This window comes from Canis lupus, chromosome 28, assembly GCF_048164855.1.
Source record: "Canis lupus baileyi chromosome 28, mCanLup2.hap1, whole genome shotgun sequence".
Lineage (NCBI taxonomy): Eukaryota > Metazoa > Chordata > Mammalia > Carnivora > Canidae > Canis > Canis lupus.
This window is the reverse complement of record NC_132865.1, coordinates 8,779,144-8,801,161: the sequence shown is the minus strand read 5'-3', so window position 1 is coordinate 8,801,161 and position 22,018 is coordinate 8,779,144. Positions and strand designations below refer to the sequence as shown.

The 22,018-nt window shown below is 34.3% G+C and overlaps 2 protein-coding genes across 17 annotated transcripts in view; one reads left to right on the top strand and one right to left on the bottom strand.

Moving 5' to 3' along the window:
• Positions 1-22,018, top strand: part of CNBD1 (cyclic nucleotide binding domain containing 1) — a 531,858-nt gene that overhangs the window by 45,680 nt on the left and 464,160 nt on the right. For 10 of the 16 annotated variants that reach the window (XR_012019914.1, XM_072804021.1, XM_072804022.1 and 7 more), the window contains one exon: positions 15,216-15,288. The exons of 2 other annotated variants lie outside the window; for them this stretch is intronic. Coding sequence is in view for 13 of the 14 variants with exons in the window: in XM_072804014.1 (XP_072660115.1) it covers positions 15,216-15,288 (73 nt within the window). In the remaining variant the exon portion in view is untranslated. Of the gene's footprint in view, positions 1-8,059; positions 8,147-8,265; positions 8,323-15,215; positions 15,289-22,018 lie in introns of all 16 variants that reach the window. 4 more of the 16 variants (XM_072804016.1, XM_072804017.1, XM_072804015.1 and 1 more) reach the window with 1 other exon arrangement.
• LOC140620163 (ubiquitin-conjugating enzyme E2 N-like) lies at positions 17,964-18,608 on the bottom strand. The gene has a single exon (XM_072804038.1). The coding sequence runs from the start codon at positions 18,577-18,579 to the stop codon at positions 18,121-18,123; it is 459 nt and encodes a 152-aa protein (XP_072660139.1). The 5' UTR covers positions 18,580-18,608; the 3' UTR covers positions 17,964-18,120.

Here is a 22,018-nt window from a genome sequence, read left to right as displayed (position 1 = left end):
TCTCTTATAAAAAAAATTCCATAGGCACTCTTTCCAAGTTTCCTATAAGGAACTTTTCAGTTACAAGAGTCACTGTAGGGATCCCTGGGTGGCGCAGCGGTTTAGCGCCTGCCTTTGGCCCGGGGCGCGATCCTGGAGACCTGGGATTGAATCCCACGTCGGGCTCCCAGTGCATGGAGCCTGCTTCTCCCTCTGCCTGTGTCTCTGCCTCTCTCTCTCTCTCTCTCTCTGTGTGTGACTATCATAAATAAGTAAAAATTAAAAAAAAAAAAAGAGTCACTGTAGTTTCCATATCTTGGCCATTGTAAATAATGCTGCAATAAACATAGGGGCTCATATGTCTTTTCAAATTCATGTTTTTGTTTTCTTTGAATAAATACCCATAGTGGAATTATTGGATCTATGTTATTTTTATTTGTAACTTTTTGAAAAGCCTCCAAGCTGCGTCGACTGTACGTCAATAAAAAATTAATAAAAAAGAGTTGCTATAGTCAGGGACGCCCATTTTAGTGGTTCTCTATTACGTATTTTTTTTTTTTCCATTACGTATTTGTAGATCATCTATTGTTTCTCTTAGTCTAGATGCAACTCACCAATCAGGGGTCATTGTTATAATAATGACATTGTTATAATGTTACCTAGCCATCTGGTTGATAGCTCTACCTTTATCTGGTCTCTAGAGATCAGAGCTGGAGAGTTTCCACATTAGGAGAAAGTTACTCTATGAGTTACACCATCATACTCTTCATCATACTCTCGTGCTTTAGCTCAATGTTTCCTCTTGGAGTTCCTGTCTATCTTGCTCTATTTTAATCTTTGCAAAGACTCTCCTTGGCCTCTGCAGTATGAAATAGAGTCTTCCATATTTCTGAACTCCCTTGGTACTTATTCTATACTCCTTATATTATTCTTATCACCTTTTAACTTCACGTTAGTTACCTCATACACATGTGCCTTAGGGTTATGGTTCTTACTAGATAAGTATCTGGAGATAAGTGGTTATCCTTGAAATGTCTTTGTATCCCCAATGCCTATCATGCAGGTGATAAGTAAATAGCAGAAGCATCAACAAAATCTTACACAATTTATGGGAATTTTGGTAAGTAGGTCTCTTTTAAAAATTATTGTGTAGTAACATATGCTTCAGGCACAAGAGAATATTGAAAAGTTGAGTGAGTCTTCCTTCTAACCTATAGTCCTAATCTTACCCTCAGAATTAACAATAATGAAAAAATATTTTTTTCTTAACGAGTAGGGAACATCAGAGAGGGAGACAGAACATGAGAGACTCCTAACTCTGGGAAACGAACAAGAGGTAGTGGAAGGGGAGGTGGGCAGGGGGATGGGGTGACTGGGTGACGGGTACTGAGGGGGCACTTGACGGGATGAGCACTGGGTGTTACACTATATGTTGGCAAGTCAAACTCCAATAAAAAAAATACACAAATTTTTTTCTTGAAAATCTCCTTGTATATTCAAGTATGTAAATATGTATGTACATATTATTAAATATTTTTAACATTAAATACTAAAATTTTAATATTTTAAATATTAAAATATATTTTATATTATTTCAATATATATAGTAAGGCATTAGCCCTATTTCATACCTTTATTTTCACTTAATATGTTTTATGGAGGCCTTTTCGTGTCAATATGTAGATATTTACCTTATTCATTTTAGTGGCTATATTATATATCATTATTTGAATATACCAAAATACTACTAATGGATGGATGTGCTATTTAACCTATTGTAGCTCACCTTTAAACTCACACTTCTATACGTTCTGCTTTGTGATGCTGGGGCTGAGGCTCTGCAAACCAGTTTTTTCCAGGAAGCCAGCTGGCTTCCTGTTAGGATCTGTCAATAGCAGGTGTTAAAGGAGATTGGATGACAGGAGCAAGCTAAGGAAAGTGTTTATCCTTTTGTTTTCTATTTCTGGTTTGCTTCTCCTAGTGAGTGTCTCTTCAGCAATGTCTTTTTCACCCAAGCAGTGCCTGTTTGTTCCAGCAGCAGCAGTTAATTCCATTTGCAGTTTTCCCAGTGTTCCCAGAAATAGCTTCATTGCACCCCCTCAACAATCCAGCTCCAGCTGCTGGTGCTCTGTCCTTAGAGGTCCAGATCTCAACTTCTAAGGACCATTGCTCCCCGCTTCTAAATTTTAATAATTCAGCCCTCTTCCATTTGCTTCATAAGCAAAAATAATGGCGGTAGATGCTTTCTGTATGATTTTCTGCTCCCTTTTTGTCTCTTCAGTTTCTAATATCTGACAGTTTTTTGTATCTTTTTTTTTCCATTGAAATTACTGGCCCCTTAATAGCTAGATCCTTCCTGATACAGTGGGAATTTGTTTCTAGTTAATTTTGCTGTTAAAATAAAATAAGCACCCTCCCTATACGACGTTCTTGATTTGCTAAGCAAGTGTATTAATAGAACTGCAAGGCCAAATGATGTGTGCATTTTAAATTTTGATAACTATTAATAAATTGTCTTCCAAAGGGGTTGCACTAATTTCTACTCCCACCATGAGTATATGCAATTTTCTATTTCACATTTACACTAATATCATGCATTATAAAACAAACATTTTGCCAACAAATTAGTTGGAGATAGTTTTAATTGCTCTGTAAGTTTGCATTTCTTTAAGAGTGAGGTTTAGAATCTTCTATATTTGTAATCATGTATATTTATGTGAATAGCCTATTTATATCTCCCTTGTCCATTCATTGAGGTTTATGTTTCCTCTTATTTCAAAAAAATCTTTGTGTAGAAAAGAAATTAGCCCTTTGTCTTGTACTTTACAGGTATCTTCTCAGTTTACGTTTTTTCATGTTTATGATTTTTGTGTCATACAAACATTTTAGATCGCTTGTGTAGTTTCTGTCTTCTGTTATTGATTCTCACTTAGAATGCATTTCTCCTTGCCAAGATTTAAAAATAATTCTTCCATGCTTTCTTTCGTTATATAGTTTTATTTTTAATATTAAGCTTGTTAAATATTTGGTGCATCTGGAATTTATTTTTGAATAAATTTACTTTAAAATAGTGATGTATGGCTACAACTTAGTAATTTTCAAAGGGAACAACCAACTGTTCGGACACAATTTGTTGAGTAATGTCTTTTTCGTACTAATTTGAAATACCAGTTTTTATTGTATGCTAAATTTTCATATGCATTCTGAATCTATTTCTGGAAACTATTACTTTTCCCACTTACCAATTTGTATTGATTTATTATAATTTTTGAAGCATTGGTAGGATTAAGCTTTACTGATTACTCTTTTTAAAAGGACTTTTGCAGCCTTTTCTTCTACGTTTATTTTTCTATATGACCTTTAGAAATATTTGGGCTTTTTTTTAACAAATAAACATGTGGGTATTTTAATTGGAAATGTGTTAAAGATTCATTTATGGAAAATTGATGTATTTTTGATATTGAATATTCCTACTCAAGAACTTGTATTTTTATAACATTCAACCTTCCTGTTTCCAGTTTTTACAAGTGTCCTTTTATACCACAGTAAAATTTATTTCTGGGCATTTTATCCTTTTTTTCCTCTGTTATTATGAATGATATCTTTTCCTCATATTTACTAACTATGAAAGTCATCATATGAGAAAGTTACTAAATTTTTGAAAATAAAATTTTAGAAGGTTGAAACATTGTTAAAATTTAACAGATGTTTTAAGCTTAATATAAAGAAACTTATTTTTTCATAGCTATTTGACATTCCATTTTCCTTAAATATTTTAGTATGTATTTCTTAAAAACAAGGAAATACTCATTACATAATCACAATACATCCATCAAAATTAAAAAAACATTTTTTTAAAAGATTTTATTTATTTATTCATGAGACACACACAGAGAGAGAGGCAGAGACACAGGCAGAGGGAGAAGCAGGCTCCATGCAGGGAGCCTGACGTGGGACTCCATCCCGGGACTCCCCGATAACGCCCTGGGCCCAAGGCAGGCACTAAACTGCTGAGCCACCGAGGGATCTCCAAAATAAAAACATTAGCAGGTACAGATACTGTGATCTGATTCTTAGACCCTCCCATTTGAATTTAACCAATTATTCTGATAATGATTTTTATAGTAAAAAGATCCAATTTAAAATCCCATGTTGTATTTCATTGTTTTGTCTTCTCTGCTTAGACTAGAATAGTTTCTCCCTTTTCTTTGCTTTTTGTGGCCTTAATGCTGGGAGATTACAAACCAGCTATTTAGTAGAATATACTTCAGTTTGGTTTCTCTGATCTTTCCTCATTATTAGATTTAAGGCAGATATCTTTGTGATTCTATGTTCTCTTTCTATCTTTTCAGGTGGCACATGATTTCACTTTAATCAATTGATTAATGTGATTCTCTGGAGAACTTCTCTGCAGTGAATTTACTTTTCCCTTTTGTAATTAATAAGTATTTTATGAGGAGGTATTTTGAAAGTTTAGAAATATTCAATTTTCATAAAATGTTAAATAGATAAATGTAAAATTATGATTTCCTAGTTTATTCAAAGGGTTTTAAAGAGTTATCATTATATATTTTGATGCCCAGATTGTTCACAATCTGGCCACTGGAAATGCCTTCATGTTGATCTAACCATTTTCTTGCTTTCTGACACTATAAGATTTTTCAGGCTCATCTTCTGCTTTTCCCATCTAAGTCCTAGAATCAGCCATTTTCCCAAGGAGACCTGGCTCATTTTAATGCAGAATTGTATTTACAAGTCAAGATCTGGAGGGTGTCATTACTCTCAGGCCCTCTCAGTGGACACGTCCTAGAAATAAAAATTTACATTTATGTTTGTTTGCATGTCAATTATATATATTGAAAACCAGGAGTTTATACCAATTTATTCTAATTGCAGTGTAACGCTATAGGGTTCATTTTGTCTTCTCACTTTCTATACTTGTAACTTCCTTCTCCGAAGCAAGAAACTTTGCTCCAATTAACTTTAATACCTTTCATCAGTTCCCTGTATGTAGCCAATCTTCCATTACTCATTGCCCCCTCATCCCCATCAAGGGTTGAACATCGGCACTGGCAGATCCCTTCCCCCTTTCACCTCTAATTACTGCTCTCCTCACTCTTCTTGGCCTACAATACTCTGCACAGACCTACCCCCCACACATGGATGCCCTTCACATCTTGGTTTTGGCTATTGTGACAACTTACCTTTCACCTTCTACCTTCCCACTGAGCCACCAAGGTGTCTCACCAGTGGATGTTTTTATCTTGCTTTTGAATTTATGTTATTTCTTACAGTTTTTCAACATTAAGTATGATTCTTTTGGCTTGATACACTCATCAGATTAAAAAAAGAAGCTTTTTAAAAATTAAATTACTTAAAAGTAATCCTTTCATTGAATTATTTTTCTGTATCTGTGGAGATTATTAATTTTTAAATGTTGGCTTATTGTGGTGAATTATATGGTATATATTGTGACTGAAATTTTTTTGAATTACTCGGATAAATCTTACTTTGTTATGTGATGCCACTTTATGTGTTTCTGGGTGCCATAGACTCTCTTGAATTTACTTTTCTATAGTTTTTACTGCTTTATAAACAAATTAATTTCTGATTTTCTCTTTTTTTCCCTTGCATTTATTTTATTTATTTTAATTTTTCTTTTCCTAACTTCTTGAATCAAAATGCTTAATTCTCTTATTTTTTTCTCTTTTCTTGTAATGTAAATATTTTGGGGAATGCATTTTCTCTGGAGAAAGACTTTAGTTATATACAATAGGTTCATGAAAACATTCAGTATTTTTGCCTTCTCAATATTTTATAGTTTCAGGTTTGATATGCTCTTTTATTTAAGAATAAATTTGATATGTGTTTAATATATATCATTAATTATGTAATTTATATTTATATCCTAGTGATTCAGTTTTTACTTAATTTGTAGGTAAGAAGGAAAGAAAATTACTATGGAAGTTATTTTGTCTCCATTTATTCCTGAAACTTTTGCTTTATGAATTTTAATGCCATATAATTTGGAACACAAAAGTACTTAATAGAGTCCGTATCTAAACCTGTACTTTTCATTTATCGACTTTAGACGATGAATATTTACAGTCTAGGATTAAATGAGAAAAATTTCCCTCTTCATACCATAATTTGATTAGTAAGGATATTAATTTCTACTCTTTGACTAGTTGCATTCATACCTTCAAATATTATTAATGTCCCATTATTTTAAAATATTTTAAAACTGTAAATACTGATTATTTACTATGTGAGAGTATTTGTACAAATATATTTTATACTTTCACTTCTCTGCTGAAACTTTCAAGTTGTTACTCATTACTATTTATACCCTCTTCATTAGAATTTATGAAGAATTTATTATTTGTGTTAAGACTTACAAAATACCTACTCTTTTTTTTTTTTTAAAGATTTAATTTATTCATGAGATACAGAGAGAGAGAGGCAGAGACACAGGCAGAGGGAGAAGCAGGCTCCATGCAGGGAGCCCAAAGTGGGAATCAATCCTGGAACTCCAGGATCAAGCCCTGGGCCAAAGGCAGGCTCTAAACCACTGAGCCATACAGGGATCCCCAATACCTACTCTTTATTAGAATAGTGTCCATAATATTTAAGCTTCAATTGTATGTGTATCACATTGTATTTTTCAAAGAAGCCTTATGGTTCTTTATACTTTCTGAGGTCTTATAGTTATTTATTACCTTTATTGGAGAATAAAACTCATTATATATACCCCTCACCTCCTGATTTGTCTTAATGTTTGCCAGGACTTTGTTATGGAGAAGATTAAGGCCACACAGAGTTTTGGCTGGGTATTGAAATAATTGTTTATCTTCAAAATATGGTAAAATTTACTTATTCATCCTGTAGCATCTAGAATATCTGGTCTCTTTGTAAATCATGTATTATGCTTCCTCTTTCTCTTTCTGGGTCACGGTATTTAATTCTTCATATTCATATCTTTGAGAAAAGTGTTCTTATATGTTTGAGCATTTTTTTTCCTGTGCCATTGTTTCTGCTTTCTTATTCAGAAAAAGTTTTCACATATAGTATCTGGTTTCTTTTTTTTTTTTTTTTTCTAATTTTATTTATTCATGAGAGACAGAGAGAGACAGAGAGAGAGAGAGGCAGAGACACAGGCAGAGGGAGAAGCAGGCTCCCCGCAGGAAGCCCAATGTGGGACTCCATCCCAGAGCCCCGGTTCATGCCCTGGGCTGATGGCAGACGCTTAACCGCTGAGCCACCCAGGCATCCCTAGTATCTACTTTCTATCTTTGCTTATCATTATCTCTTTTTCTTTTCTCTATTTGAATGTGTTAGCTGTTATGTTCTGAATATATTTTCTTAAATAGTGCCACTTTTGCTATTCCTAATGTAAGTTTTGTCAGAATTTTGTTTCTCTTTCTAAATATAGCCTGTTTATTTGTAATTTCTTTCTATTGCCTTATTTGTATTTAATGTCATGTAGCTCTTTGTTTTTCTTTCACCAAGGATGTGTGTGTGTGCGTGCATGTATGATTGGTGAGGGCTTTCTCCCCACTCCCACTATTTCTTCTGATGCATATTATTTAATTTTTATTTGATAACTTAATTGCTTCTCATTGTCTTTCACAATTTCCCATAAGGGTATGTTGCCTAGCATCCAGATTATTGAATGGTGGTTATTTTTTGAATAGATTACTTGCTTGAAAAAAAAGAGCAGTAGCGAGTAAGCTGGTACACTGGACAGATTAAATTTTCTTGTATGCTAACTTTGAATACTTTCTCATCAACTCTGTTCTTTACTCTTCCCTAAATGATATATCTCTGATTATTACTGTCATAATTCATATTCCAAAGGTTTCTTGGTAGTGACTTGGCATCTATTTTAAATTTGAGTATAGTTGACACATAATGTTACATTAGTTTTGGGTGTACAACTTAGTGATTTGACAAGTTTATACATTATGTATGCTATGCTCACCACAAGTGTAGCTACCATCTGTCCTGTTACATTGCTATTACAATATCATTGACTGTAGTCCTTATGCTGTTGATTTGGCCTCTATTTATTTCTCTTCAGTGACTGAGACAAGCTGCTTCTGTGTTGATTGCCACCTAACATTTGTCATCCTACCACTACAACAACCCAATTCTTTAAAAAATATGGGTATGTGGAATCCTTATCCAGCTCTACATTCCATATATGTCATGGGCTTTGGGTTCTCTTTAGTTTAAGTCTCAAGAACTTCCCATTTTAAGTAATATTTCATTGGTTGTATTTTTTAGGTCTATACCACCATCCTTAGAGAACTCTGCTTATTTCTGCCAACAAGATGAGCTTCTGTATGTCTTTTATAGTTTATTGACACTACACTGTTTAGCTTTATTTTTCAGTTTGTAGTTTGGAAATATGATAAATGTTCAGTATTTTTTTCCTTTTTTCAAGTTTTTATTTAAATTCCAATTAGTTAATATACAATGTAATATTAGTTTCAGGTGTAGAATTGAAAGATTCATTGCTTACATATAACACCCAGTGCTCATCACTTGCTTGAAAAAAAAAGAGCAGTAGGGAGTAAACTGGTACAGTGGACAGACTAAATTTTCTTGTATGTTAACTTTGAATACTTTCTCATCAACTGTTTTTACTCTTCCTTCCTTAATGCCCTCCTTAATACCCATTACCCATCTAGCCCATCTTCCCACCCACCTCCTTTCCAGCAGCCCTCAGTTTGTTCTCTATATTTAAGAGTCTGGTAAACAGTTTTAATGAAGATCAAAATTGTTTCCTCTTTTTAAACTATGTTATTTAGTGGGCTCTTTGTTCATGGTGAGATTTTAATGCCCCCAAATGACATTGATGTGATCTTTAATATTTTTTAAAAATATTTTTAAAAAAGATCTTTTTTTAATTTATGAGAGAGAGAGAGAGAGAGGGAGAGAGAGAGAGAGAGAGGCAGAAGGAGAAGCAGGCTTCATGCAGGGAGCCAGATGTGGGAGTCAATCCCGGGTCTCCAGGATCACGCCCTGGGCTGAAGGCGGCGCCAGACCGCTAAGCCACCGGGGCTGCCTGTGATCTTTAATCTTATGTAGAAGAGAGGTGAAATGTTTTAAGTATGATAACCTGCCAGGGGAAGGGTGTGTGTATGTACGTGTGTCTTATGTGTTTTTTTTTTTGATAAATTAATTTTTTATTGGTGTTCAATTTACCAACATACAGAATAACACCCAGTGCTCATCCCGTCAAGTACCCCCCTCAGTGCCCATCACCCATTCATCTCCACCCCCGGCCCCCCTCCCCTTCCACCACCCCTAGTTCATTTCCCAGAGTTAGGAGTCTTTATGTTCTGTCTCCCTTTCTGATATTTCCCACACATTTCTTCTCCCTTCCTTTATATTCCCTTTCACTATTATTTATATTCCCCAAATGAATGAGAACATACACTGTTTGTCCTTCTCCGATTGACTTACTTCACTCAGCATAATACCCTCCAGTTCCATCCACGTTGAAGCAAATGGTGGGTATTCGTCGTTTCTAATGGCTGAGGAATATTCCATTGTATACATAGACCACATCTTCTTTATCCATTCATCTTTCGATGGGCACCGAGGCTCCTTCCACAGTTTGGCTATTGTGGACATGTGTTTTTAAAAGCATTTGGTGATTTATTATTTGCCATATTTTTGAAAGACAACTTTATTTTCATTTTTTCTGCCTTCATTATTTTTCCTTGATTTATTTTCTTATATATAATTGACCATCACCTGACATATTGGATCCATATTCTTCTTATTTATTCATTATAATTTGATATATATTTACTTAGATCCAAGAACTGTGATAAATTCCTGTGTTTTGTATATGAGTAGAAAGTGGACCCTGCCGTCAGGGGTTAGTGATAAGTTGGAAGAAACATTAGGTATAAATGAAAAAGTTCTAAAGAAGGATAGTGCTTGCTATAGTGTAACAATTTTCAGGGTACTATAAGAGCATAATAGAAGATACAACTATTTTTTTTTTCCTAGGGAAAATAAGTTTTAAACATGTCACAGGTTGATTTCTGAGGTCTATCTAAATGGATGGATGATTTTTTTAAGTTGAGAAAGAACCAAAGAGAATATCATATTGAAGGGGGAAAGTATATTCATGGAGTAACCAGAACTTGTGCTATTGAAAGACATTTGGACCTGTGTGTGTAGGGGGATGGATAAGGGAAATGAACATAGGTGGTGTTGTCTGATGAAGCCATCGAAGCTAATTTGGATATGATTATAAAAGGCATTGTATTTGTACATGGTATTTAAACTTTAGTCTGTAGAGGATTGGAAGGATTAAAGCAAGAAAGTTATGTAATCACATTGGAATTTTTAAAAATACTGTAATAGTAATATGAAGGGTCAGTTGGAAAGGAAGAAGTTTGAGTCAGGGAGAATAGATAGGAGGTTATTGGAATAGAGCAGATGAGTAGTGCAATTGAGACTCACAGTGGGTCTGAAACAAAATACTGACATGTTGCATGCATGTGAAAGGTACTCCTTTTTAGTGTGCACACAATAAGAGAGTTGGTGGCCCTGGCCTTAGGATTGGAAAGGACATACTTCAAAGACATTTAGGATACATTTCAAAAGAGGTAGAATTGACAGGCTTCATAACACATGGGTCCTGAAGGAGAGAGTGTAGAATTAGGACCCTAAGGTTGATGAGAAAGACCAGATTTTTTTTGAGGGAAAGCAGTTTAAAAGAGATTTTTTAAAAAAATATATATTTTATTTATTTATTCATGGGAGACACACAGAGAGAGGCAGAGACATAGGCAGAGAGAGAAGCAAGCTCCCTGCAGGGAGCCCGATGTGGGGTTCAATTCTGGGACTCCAGGATCACACCCTGAGCCAAATGCAGACGCTCACCCACCCGAGCCACCCAGGCGTCCATAAAAGAGATTTTAAGTAAAGTTTTTGTTATCTTGATTTTGATTTTCAAGGATGACTTTCATGTGAATATTAGTGAAGAGCAGATCAGAGTTCTATGCTGGAGAGATTGATTCAAGGATCCTAATCATACAGAAAAAGAATCTAAATCGAGAAGATAGAGGGATTGAGAATGGATTCATGGACAATGAAGATGAGTCAGTAGAGCAGTCTAATGAGGAAGAAGTAAGCAGGGAGAGAATAGTGTCACAGAAACCTTGTCGATAGGCTTCACCAGTGTCAGATGTCACACAGAGTTTCGTGCAAGGAAGACTGAAAAAAGTTTTTGGACTGGTAACTACAGGATGTCCTAGACTAAACAAAACAAATCCTAATGAATAATGAAAGTGGAAGATAAATTATAATGAGTAAAGAAGTAAAATTGTGTTGAGGAAATAAAGATGAATGTAGATTACTTTTCTAAAAATGTTGGATATAAAGGGAAATTATTTTGATAATTTGTTGCATAATATTCCCCTCTTCTCATCCCTTCTCAGTTAACATATGCATATTTTAACATCTTAACCCACTCAGACAATATAAGCCCACTTGTGTAATTATCCATGTTGTAAGTCATCTTTAAGTTTTGGAAATCCTTGATTTGACTATTCCTTTGCCCCTTATGGTTTATTTAGCTGACATTTTTCAGATTCCTCACATTTAATTAATGTTATTTTGAGGGAGAATTAACTTTGGTATTTTAGAAAACAATATTAGTTGAAATACAAATATACTATTTTTTTTAAAGATTTATTTATTTGAGAGAAAGAGGAAGAGAGCAGGCTAGGGGCAGAGGGAGAGGGAGAAACTTAAGCGGACCCCATGCTGAGCATGGGGCCTAATGTGGGGCTCGATCTCATGATCCTGGAATCAAGACCTGAGTCTAAACCAAGAGTTCGATGCTTAACCAACTGTGCCACCCAGGTGGCCTGAAACAAATACACTATTAATCATCAACGTAGGTATGTTTAATTCCCTATTATTAACACAAATATAAACTTAAAAGCATAGAACCAGGTGACTTATCCTATTACATAGAGTTAGTCATTCTTAAGTGTCTGATGTATCCTTTATTTTCTCCATGTTCTGTGCTTTAATCCTTTGCTAGCATTCTCCTGCTTATTCGTATAAGTATGCCATTCTTACCATAAAAAAATGTGTTGATAATGTTTCTGATGCTATTGTTGCTGAGCTGCTTCTTTGTGCTCTGAATATTGTGTTAAGCAAAGTTCTACTTATCATGGATGAGTAATTAGAGTGTGTCCTGCAAGTGCATTTGAAGAGGTCTTAGCTTTCTGTTTTCCAGCTAACCATACCCTGATAATTCCACATGGTCATCATCACATTTTCTCTTTGGCTGTGCTTTCCATCTCTTTTGTTTTGCTCAGTAACCATTCCAATAAGCCTAATCTTCTAGTAAATAGTGGTTTTGCATTTACATATTTCTAAGGCTTCACTTATTCTATTGCTTCCTCTTAGCTTTTTGCAAGGGGTATCCACCTTTTAAGGGAAATTTTGTTGGGGAAAATAGTTTAATTTTATTTTAACACTTACGAGACTCATTTTTAACAATTTTTATAACTCCCACAAAAGCATACATAATTGACTCCTCTGCACAAATACAAAAATACATATCTACTCCTGGACAGACATTAACACATATAAACAAAAGATCACTAATGTATCACTCAGATAACACATTGGATTTTAGTTTCTCTCTTTTAATAATGTATAGTCAGCATTATATTTGTAGATAAAATTGTTTTTTTAATTGCGCCCTGAATTTCTTGTTTTTTTGTTTCTAGTTTAGGATTTACTTTGTAACTATTTTTTTATATCAGCTTCTAATCTTCTTTCAAACAAACTGGTCAAAATTCATGATTTCACCCCCATTATAACGGTAAGCCCTCTCTACTGTCAAAAGCCCAGCTAAGATATTCATGAGGGAAAACAAGACTGGAAAATAAATGTAAACTTAGTCCCCCTGGAACTCCTTAGGCTTTATTCTGGTATTAAATTTGATCACCAGAGAAGCTCAACTTCTGGTCTCTACAAGGTTACAATTTCATGTTGAAATCTATTGGCTTTTTTTCTTTAAACGAAACTGCTTTAAAGACAAAATCCATTATGTTGTTCAACATCCTTCATGTAAAAAGTCCCTTGTCACAAATACCTCTTGGAAATGAAAATCAACGAAGAAATTTTTTGGTGAATTGTAAAGTGTCCTCCGAGGCTGTACTTAATATATAGGCTATTCTGGTTTTGAGTTTAATTGGCTGTGCCATGTTTAGCACAAAGCCTTACCCCTCAAGTGCTATAGCTTTTCTCAGGCAGGTTGATTTCTCAATTTTTCTATCTTTGCTAGCAATTCTTAGTCTTATAATATGTACCCTGTGATTTTTTTTGTAAGCTACTTTAACTGAAGGATGAAGATATTTACCTTAAAAATCCCCCCTTTAAAGCCAGGATTTTTCAAACCTTGAACTTTATAAAAAATATCTATGGCAATCATCCCCTTTTTCTGTCCATACTAGACATCAGGGCTATTTCTGATCATGTTTTTAGATTGGACTAAAGCAATACTTCATAGAAGGCTTTTCTAAGTCTATCAATCTAAAAATCTACTATCATTGAGATTTTATATAATATTTTATGTTAGAATTATATGAGTATACTTATAAATATTTTTGATAAAAATCTATATATAACTTGGTTCATTTAAAATAAGTATTCCATATGTTGTTATAATACAATTAGGTAATTTTTTGATTCTTAAGACTTAACTGAATAATATAGGTAAGAAAATACCTAAATCATGTAATTAGTGTTTTCAGGTTTATTAAATGGTAATGGTTTAGGTGGATAGCAACCAGTTTTCTGTTTACATTTCTTTTATTTTTTATTTTTTAAAATATTTTATTTATTCATGAAAGAGAGAGAGAGAAGGGGAGAGAGAGAGAGAGGCTGAGACACAGGCAGAGGGAGAAGCAGGCGCCATGCAGAAAGCCTGATGTGGGACTCGATCCTGGGACCCTGGAATCACGCCCTGAGCCAAAGGCAGATGCCTAACCGCTGAGCCACCCAGGCGTCCCAATTTCTTTTATTTCAATTTCATGTTTAAAATGTGGTATATGTTATCGATGATTAATTTTAGATCAAAAAAGGCTTAAACGAAATGTCATTTTGTAATTCAATAATTTGAAATTAAAATTGATAAATTTTGGCATGTCAAATTCTATTCGATGTGGTCAATAAATACATTTTAAAAAGTTTAGAAGTACATTAAGCTGCTGATTTTTTTCAATACCTTTTCACTAAGGGAAGGAATAATGTGCATGTTGGTATTTATTACTGCTTTGTTTTACAACATTTCTAATAGCATGCATTCTCCTGGAGAAAGGAAAGGACCTGTGATGTGAGTGCCCATCATTGTAATGATGCTTATCGCACTCAATACTCTATTTTCCTTTTCATCTCCCTTGAAGGATATCAGTTCTTTCTGGTACTGAAGGAGAATTGCAATTAGTTTTCTTCTTGCCTATGTTTACTATCTTTCTGCTCCCATATTGGTGATTTGCTTACACATTAACTTCAGATGAATTGCAAACTGAATCTAGATATTGGAAGGTGCTCTGAAAAGGGGCTAGCCAAAGATGGGCCTGTATGGGATCGAATAAAAATTAGTAGTATTCTGGAGAGAGAGACAGAAGACAGACAGGGACTGTTTTCAAGAAAACTGAATTGTTATGACATTGTCAGTTCACATTCAAAAGATATAGGATGGGGAGTCTGAAAAGCTTACTTCAAGAGGAGGGACATTTTATGACACATATAAACTCCAGGAAAACAATGTCAGACCAGATTTGACATCAATGAAAAAAATTACATTCTCTTGTTCTATTATTTAATCAGTCCTATTTATTCAGTTCTGCTTGCATATCAAAGACTGATGGGGTACCTGGCTGACTCAGTTGGTCAAGCATCTGCCTTAGGCTCAGGTCATGATCTCTGGGTCCTGGGATTGAGCCTTGCTTCAGGCTCTCTGTTAGCGGAGAGCCTGCTTCTCCTTTTGCCTCTGCTGCTCCCCATCCCCCACCCTCTCTGTCAATAAATAAATAATCTTTAAATTAAAAAAATGACTATAATACTTCACTTCCATGATCACTGAATTCTTTTATTATGATTAATATTTGGAATTAAACTCTATTTACAATCTTGGTTGATAAGATTATAGAAAATTACTCAATTTTAATTGATTTTTTTTTCAGGGTTGAAAATGTCTAAGTACATTGATTATGGCCAGTTGAATGCATTGTGTCATATTAGAGGATTACAATCCAGGCAAGTTACTCATGCATTTCTTTTTCTAGCATTCAAATGAATATAAACATGTTTGTTTTATGGATAAAGTATAGTAGTAAACTATTGTTCCCTCCATTGGTACTTGATTTGCCACATATATAAAAATATTTGAAAACCTGGAGGTTATTTCTCCAGATGAAAGGGGCAGAATATATGTTATATTTTAAGGAAACAATTGAGAGTGAAGCAAACATAATTCATCCCTAGCTGGGCCCTTTCTAGTACTTGAAAAATAGTCATAAGTGAAGAAAGCTTTAAATGGTTGAAAACACAAAGACAGAGTGAAATAAGTGCTTTAGCAGCACATAGGAGATGCCTATGTACTGGAAAAATACTGGAGCCAAAGAATTAGGAAATATTAGGGCTCAAAGCTCAGGATTCCTAAGATATGTGATCCTTGAAGATAGAATTTGAAAAAAAATGATTGTCTTGCCAACTCTGTTTCCCAGGTTGGATTTTTGAAATTATAAAACTTGTTAGTTTCTTACAGATCAGTTTCCTGACTCTCCCATTTTTCTCTAGTAAGAGAGGACCTTGCCTCATCTCTAATGGGACTACTGAGAAAATGCCCTAAGTGTACAGACTTTCTCTACTTTAAACTGTCTTTAGGGGTGCCTGGGTGGCTCAGTGGTTGAGCGTCTGCCTTCAGCTCAGGGCATGGTCTGGGGGTCCTGGGATTGAGTCCCACATCAGGCTCCCCGTGGGGAGCCTACTTCTTCTGCTTATGTCTCTGCCTCTCTTTCTGTGTCTCTCATGAATAAATAAGGTCTTCTAAATAAATAAACTGTAAGTTACATCTTATTGTTTGTTTATGATAAATATACTTTTTTTTAAATTTATTTATTCATAGAGACACACAGAGAGAGAGAGAGAGGAGAGGCAGAGACACAGGCAGAGGGAGAAGCAGGCTCCATGCAGGGAGCCCGACATGGGACTCAATCCCAGGTCTCCAGGATCACACCCCGGGCTGCAGGCGGCGCTAAACCGCTGCGCCACTGGGGCTGCCCTATGATAAATATACTTCTTAATCCCCATCGCCTATTTCCTTCCCCAACCCATGTCCCCTCTGGTAACCATCAATTTGTTCTCTACAGTTAAGACTCTGTTTCTTGGATTGTCTCTCTCTCTTTTTTTCTATCTTTGTTAATTTGTTTTGTTTCCTAAATTTCACATACAAGTGAAATCATATGGTATTTGTCTTCTCTGACTTATTTTTCTTAGCATTATACTCTTAAACTCCATCCATGTTGTTGAGATGGCAAGTTTTCATTATTTTTTTTCATGGTTGAATAACATTCCACTGTGTGTGTGTGTGTGTGTGTGTGTGTGTGTGTGTGTGTGTGTGTGTGTGTGTATTACCACATCTTCATTCATTCATCTATTGACGGACATTTGGGCTACTTCCATAGTTTGGCTATTGTAAATAATGTTGCAATAAGTACAGGGGTGCATGTATCCCTTTGAATTAGTGTTTTTATATATTTTGGGTAAATACCCAGTAGTGTAATGGATCATAGGTAGTTCTATTTTTAATTTTTTGAGGAAACTCCGTATTGTTTTCCACAGTGGCTGCACCAGTTTACATTCCCACCAACAATGCAGGAGGGTTTCTTTTTCTCTACATCCTTGCCAACACTTGTTGTTTCTGGTGTTTTTAATTTTCTTGTGTTTCTGATTTTAAAGTATTTCTGTATCTTCATCAATCTTGTCATTTCTTCTTTTTCAGAGAAAGGAAGGAGGACATACTTCTTTTATATTCCTTGGATTTCTCCCAAGAATGATTTTTATTTTTTCTGTGCACTTATGCCTCCTCTTCCCTCTCAGTGCTTTTCAGCACAGGGTGAAGAATAAACTGCATGCACTCAAATCATGTCACCTTGTTTGAATCCTGGATCAGCCACTTACCGAATGTATGACCTTGGATTGGTTACTTAATTTCTCTTTACTTCAGTTTTCTTATTTTAAAAATGGAGATAAAAATAGCACCTATTTTATAGAGTTATTATTAAGATGATTAAATAAGATAACATACATAGAGTAAACATCGTCTGGCACATAGAGCTATATAAATGGTTTTTAAAAATTATTATTGCTATTCAAAAAGACTTATCCAAGTTTTTTTTAATAACAAAAAATATTTTACTAAAACATAAGATTTACAGAAGTTTCCAGACAAGCCATACAAAATGGTCACAAGCTTTTTCTTGAAGGAAGGATTCTACACTTGACAGCAAAGTCACAATGTTATTAATGAGGGCTGTAATGTTTGTTTAATGTTCCCATTTTGGTTCAAATAATCAAGCTTGTCCATCTACAGTGTCTAAATAAAGTTAGACTTGGCTAGAGAGCATATTCTAAAGAACTGGTTAGCTGCTTTTAACCGATGCAATTAGATCACCAGAAAAGGGGGGGAAGGAGCCCATAAAATTAAAATAAAACTACCTCTCCCCCTCAAAAATAATAATAAAGAAAAACACCCACACCCTGCAGCTAACCCTGACAACTACCTTCATTCACAGTGCTTTATACTTAAACCATGATGGGGGAAATGAATAAAAGCAGAGAGGGGCCACTGCTTTTAAACGTTTCACAACAATCCAGATGGTACTTCTAGCTTCTGCTTATGCTTTACAACAGTGAATCAGGACAAGACATAGATTTGCTAATGTGCATTTAATCACCAAAGGACTGAAGATGTCTGGGCTTTTATTCTGTAATGTTTCTAAGACTGTGTCCATTAAATGCAAACAAAAAAGGAAGAAGTCTTGGCAGAACAGGAGAAGTGATGCACACTTGATGATCAGATCAATTTTAAATATTATTCATGGCATATAGCCTAGTCCATGCTCTAGCTGTTTCTATGGCTTGGGCTTCGTTGGTCTTCCACTGCTCCGCTACATCATTTGCTAACGGATCATCTGGATTGGGAGCACTTAACAAAGCCTGGATCGATAGCAGAACTGTGCGGATCTGCAGTGCTGGGGACCACTTATCTTTTAAAATATCTAAACATATTCTTCCCAACTTGTCTACATTAGGATGATAAATTTTGGTCATGAAACGTACTTTAGGGGCTGCCATCGGGTATTCTTCTGGAAGGAATAGTTCCAGTTTAAAAGTCCCTCCCTCAAAGGGGGAATCCTGGGGGCCAGCAATGACCACATGAAAATAACGGGCGTTGCTCTCATCTGGTTCTGCTTTAATGCCAGGAACTGGTTCTGCCAGCAAACGCTGGGTTTCCTTGATAATCCTGCGGGGCAGCCTGGCCATCTTGTCAGATCCCGAGCTCGGCCTCAGCTCTTGACCCTTATCCAAGTTTTTAACTGTTGAGTTTGTTTTATATGCTGGTCCCTTTGCTAACACATAAAAAGCAAATTAAAGCTTTGGAGCTGAATGCCTTTTTCTCTTTTTGCTTTTTAAACCAGACATAAAAAACAACCACCAAAAAAATCCTAAACATGTTTCTAGACCTCTCTTCACCTACCTTGGGTGATCAAAGTAAGAAAGGTTGAATTATTTAGATGTGGATCTGCCAAAGTATCCATTCTACATAAGTCTTACCAGCCTTCATCTTCCAGGTGTGATAAATCCCTCCTAAGAGTAGTATTTCATCAGACAATCAGCTGCTCCAAGCCCAGTCTGGTTGTCCTGCCTGACTTCCTTTTATTAAGTCTCACATTTTCTCTTAGACACCAAATCCTGTGAATTTCTTGGATGTTTTCTTTTGAGGCATTGGTGTACACTAGGGGCCTGGGACACAGCATGTTTTAGAGTACCTATGTATATATTTTGCTTAGTTTTAGGTTTAGATTCTAGCCTTATATTTTAGAAAAAGATTACATACATATGATTACAAATATGAACATAGATATGAACAATTAATATCTTTTTAGAGTAAGAAAATAAATTACAACAAATGAATGATGACTTGGCAGTCAGGTCCTTTTTCCCACTGAGATTTCTTTATGCAGTTTATCAGAAATATATACATTGAATTCTTCCAGAATTACAAAGCTTTCAATTGATTTCAAAAAATTGCAAAGAGATTTAAGAAAAACATATTCCTCCATATTTATTTATTTATTATGTTAAAAATGACCAATGAAATATTCTCCTATAATAAAAAAAGAAAGGATTAAATGACTCAAGGATTGAAATTTTTGAACATGAAACCTACCAAGGGTTTGATTACATATTATATATAATGTGTAATATTTACTATATTATATAGCATATAATTACTATATTTTATTCCTTAAAATATATGTTATATATTTAAAAAAAATATAAGATCTATATTATATACTTAAAAATTTTATAATATATTTATGTATTTAAAATATATTTTATTTAAAAATTTAAATATTTTAATATATATTTAAAATATATTAAATAATTATATATTATTTTAAATGGTAAATATTTAAATATATTTCAAATATATTTTATTAATATTTCGAATATATATTTATATATATTTTATGTATAGTATTTATATATTTTATATATAACCTACCAAGGGTTTGATTATATATTTAATCATATATTTTTATATGATTATAAATTTATATATATAGATAAGTATTTATATATATAATAAATATTTATTTACATATATATGTAATCTTTCTTATAGTTGTCCTTTCTTTGGCCCAGGATGGGAGGATGGAGGGGCAGCTGCTTCTCTCTACCATTTCCCATGTGCCTCTACCCTATGCTCAATCCTAGCTGTTGGAGCTATTCTTATCCCATACCTGGGCATATGAGAACTCTTCTCACTGCATTTTATACCCTTATGCCTGTTTGTCCGTATATATGGAAATTGTAAAAAGGAAGCCCCACTGTGTGGTGACTGCTGTCCAAATGCATGTGGTCAGTCAGTTGGTGTCTGTTTGATATTTCTTCTCTGAGAATAAAGGCAGTATATTAGTATGTTATTCTGGAATATTTTTTTTATCACAAGTGAAAGAAAAAATGTGTAAACAAGAGGAATGATGTCACTTTGGAATTCTAAATTCTTGGATACAGGATTTTTCATCTTAGGAAACTATATGTTCTAGGAGAGCAGATTTGTTTATTTTGTTGCTTCCTCCCCTTAGACATTAGGCATAGAGTTCAATGTTTTGAATTGAGTTACATTCTGATATGTAGTAGAAATAAATATCTTCTTGATGCTTTAAAAATGTATATGGGTTTTCTATCTGTTGATTAGGAGGATAGCTACATGTTTATCGTGTGATATTTATTTAAAATATTTTATTTATTTATTTATTTATTTATTTATTTATTTTTAAAGACTTTATTTATTTATTCATGAGAGATACACACAGAGAGAGGGAAAGGGAGGAGAAGCAGGCTCCATGCAGGGAGCATGATGTGGGACTCTTTTCTGGGACTTCATACCTGGACTCTAGGATCATGCCCTAAGTTGAAGCCCATCACTCAACCACTATGCCATCTAGGCGTCCCTAAAGATATTATTTATTTGAGAGAGAGAGGGCATTAAGGGCAGGGGCAGAGGGAGAGGGAGAAGCAGATCCCCAGGGAGTTTGATGTGGGGCTGGATCTCAGGACCTGGGATCATCACCTGAGCTGAAGGCAGATGTTTAACTGACTGAGCCACCCAAGTGCCCCTTTATTTTTTTAGAATTGTGTAGAGAGCCAATCATTTAAAAAATTTCTTTAATTAATTAATTAATTAATTTTTTAAAAGCAGCTTCTGTTGGTTTGACATTCTGTACTTTGGAGATTTTTTCTCTTTGTCAAAGTACTTTATGATCAGTCAGCTTTTATGTTTAAAGTTCAATATACTTAGTAATAAACAGAGTAAATGGTTTAAAAGGAAATGTATGCTCTCCTAAATTTCAAATAAACAAACAAACAGGAAGCTACATGTTTGCAACTAAATTTTCTAAAGTGGCCAATTATTTTTGTAATTTCTTACAAAAGATTTTAAGCATGTCTGAATTTAGAACTATAAAAGACAAACACAATTATGATGCATATGCATTTGTGCATTTGTGTAAGAATAGTTGCTTGCCAAGCAATTAGCTTTGTGACTGGATATAGAATTGAATACTTATTCGTGTTTAATAGTACTAATATATAATCACTTATTCTCAAATATAGATGTAGTTATGCTCTATATTTTTTATACTGACAGAGATTATAACTCATAAATAGATTTTAGCCCAAGGTCCTTTTTTAGGTTGCCTACCTAGCATCATTTCCCCACAGACACAGTATAGAGTGAACATATTGTAGAACAGGAAGTTAAACTCAGAAATTGTCTAGTGGAAACTCCTCATTTTACAGATGATTAATTTTACCCAATTTTCCCAAACAGCATCTTTATTTTTTATACTTTTACATTAAAAAAGATGAAAATGATATCATTAAAATGATAGTAATTAATTAAAATGTAAAAAATGCCATTCAGTAATTGTTTCTTTCTCATTACTTTAGGTTAAGGTAAAATACATTAAATAACTAGGGTATTAGAGGTTGATAGAGACAAAAGAAATTATTTTAAGGAGGCTCTTGGACAAGTTTAAGGCTTTTAGAGTCTATTGACAATGATTGGTTCTTCATTATAACTATTTTTATTTCAAAATGTGTTATCATTCTTTTTCTTAGAGTATTTTGCTAATTCTGTTGCCAAATCATGTATAAACATATTTTTTTGCCATAAGAATTATGTTATGAAGAT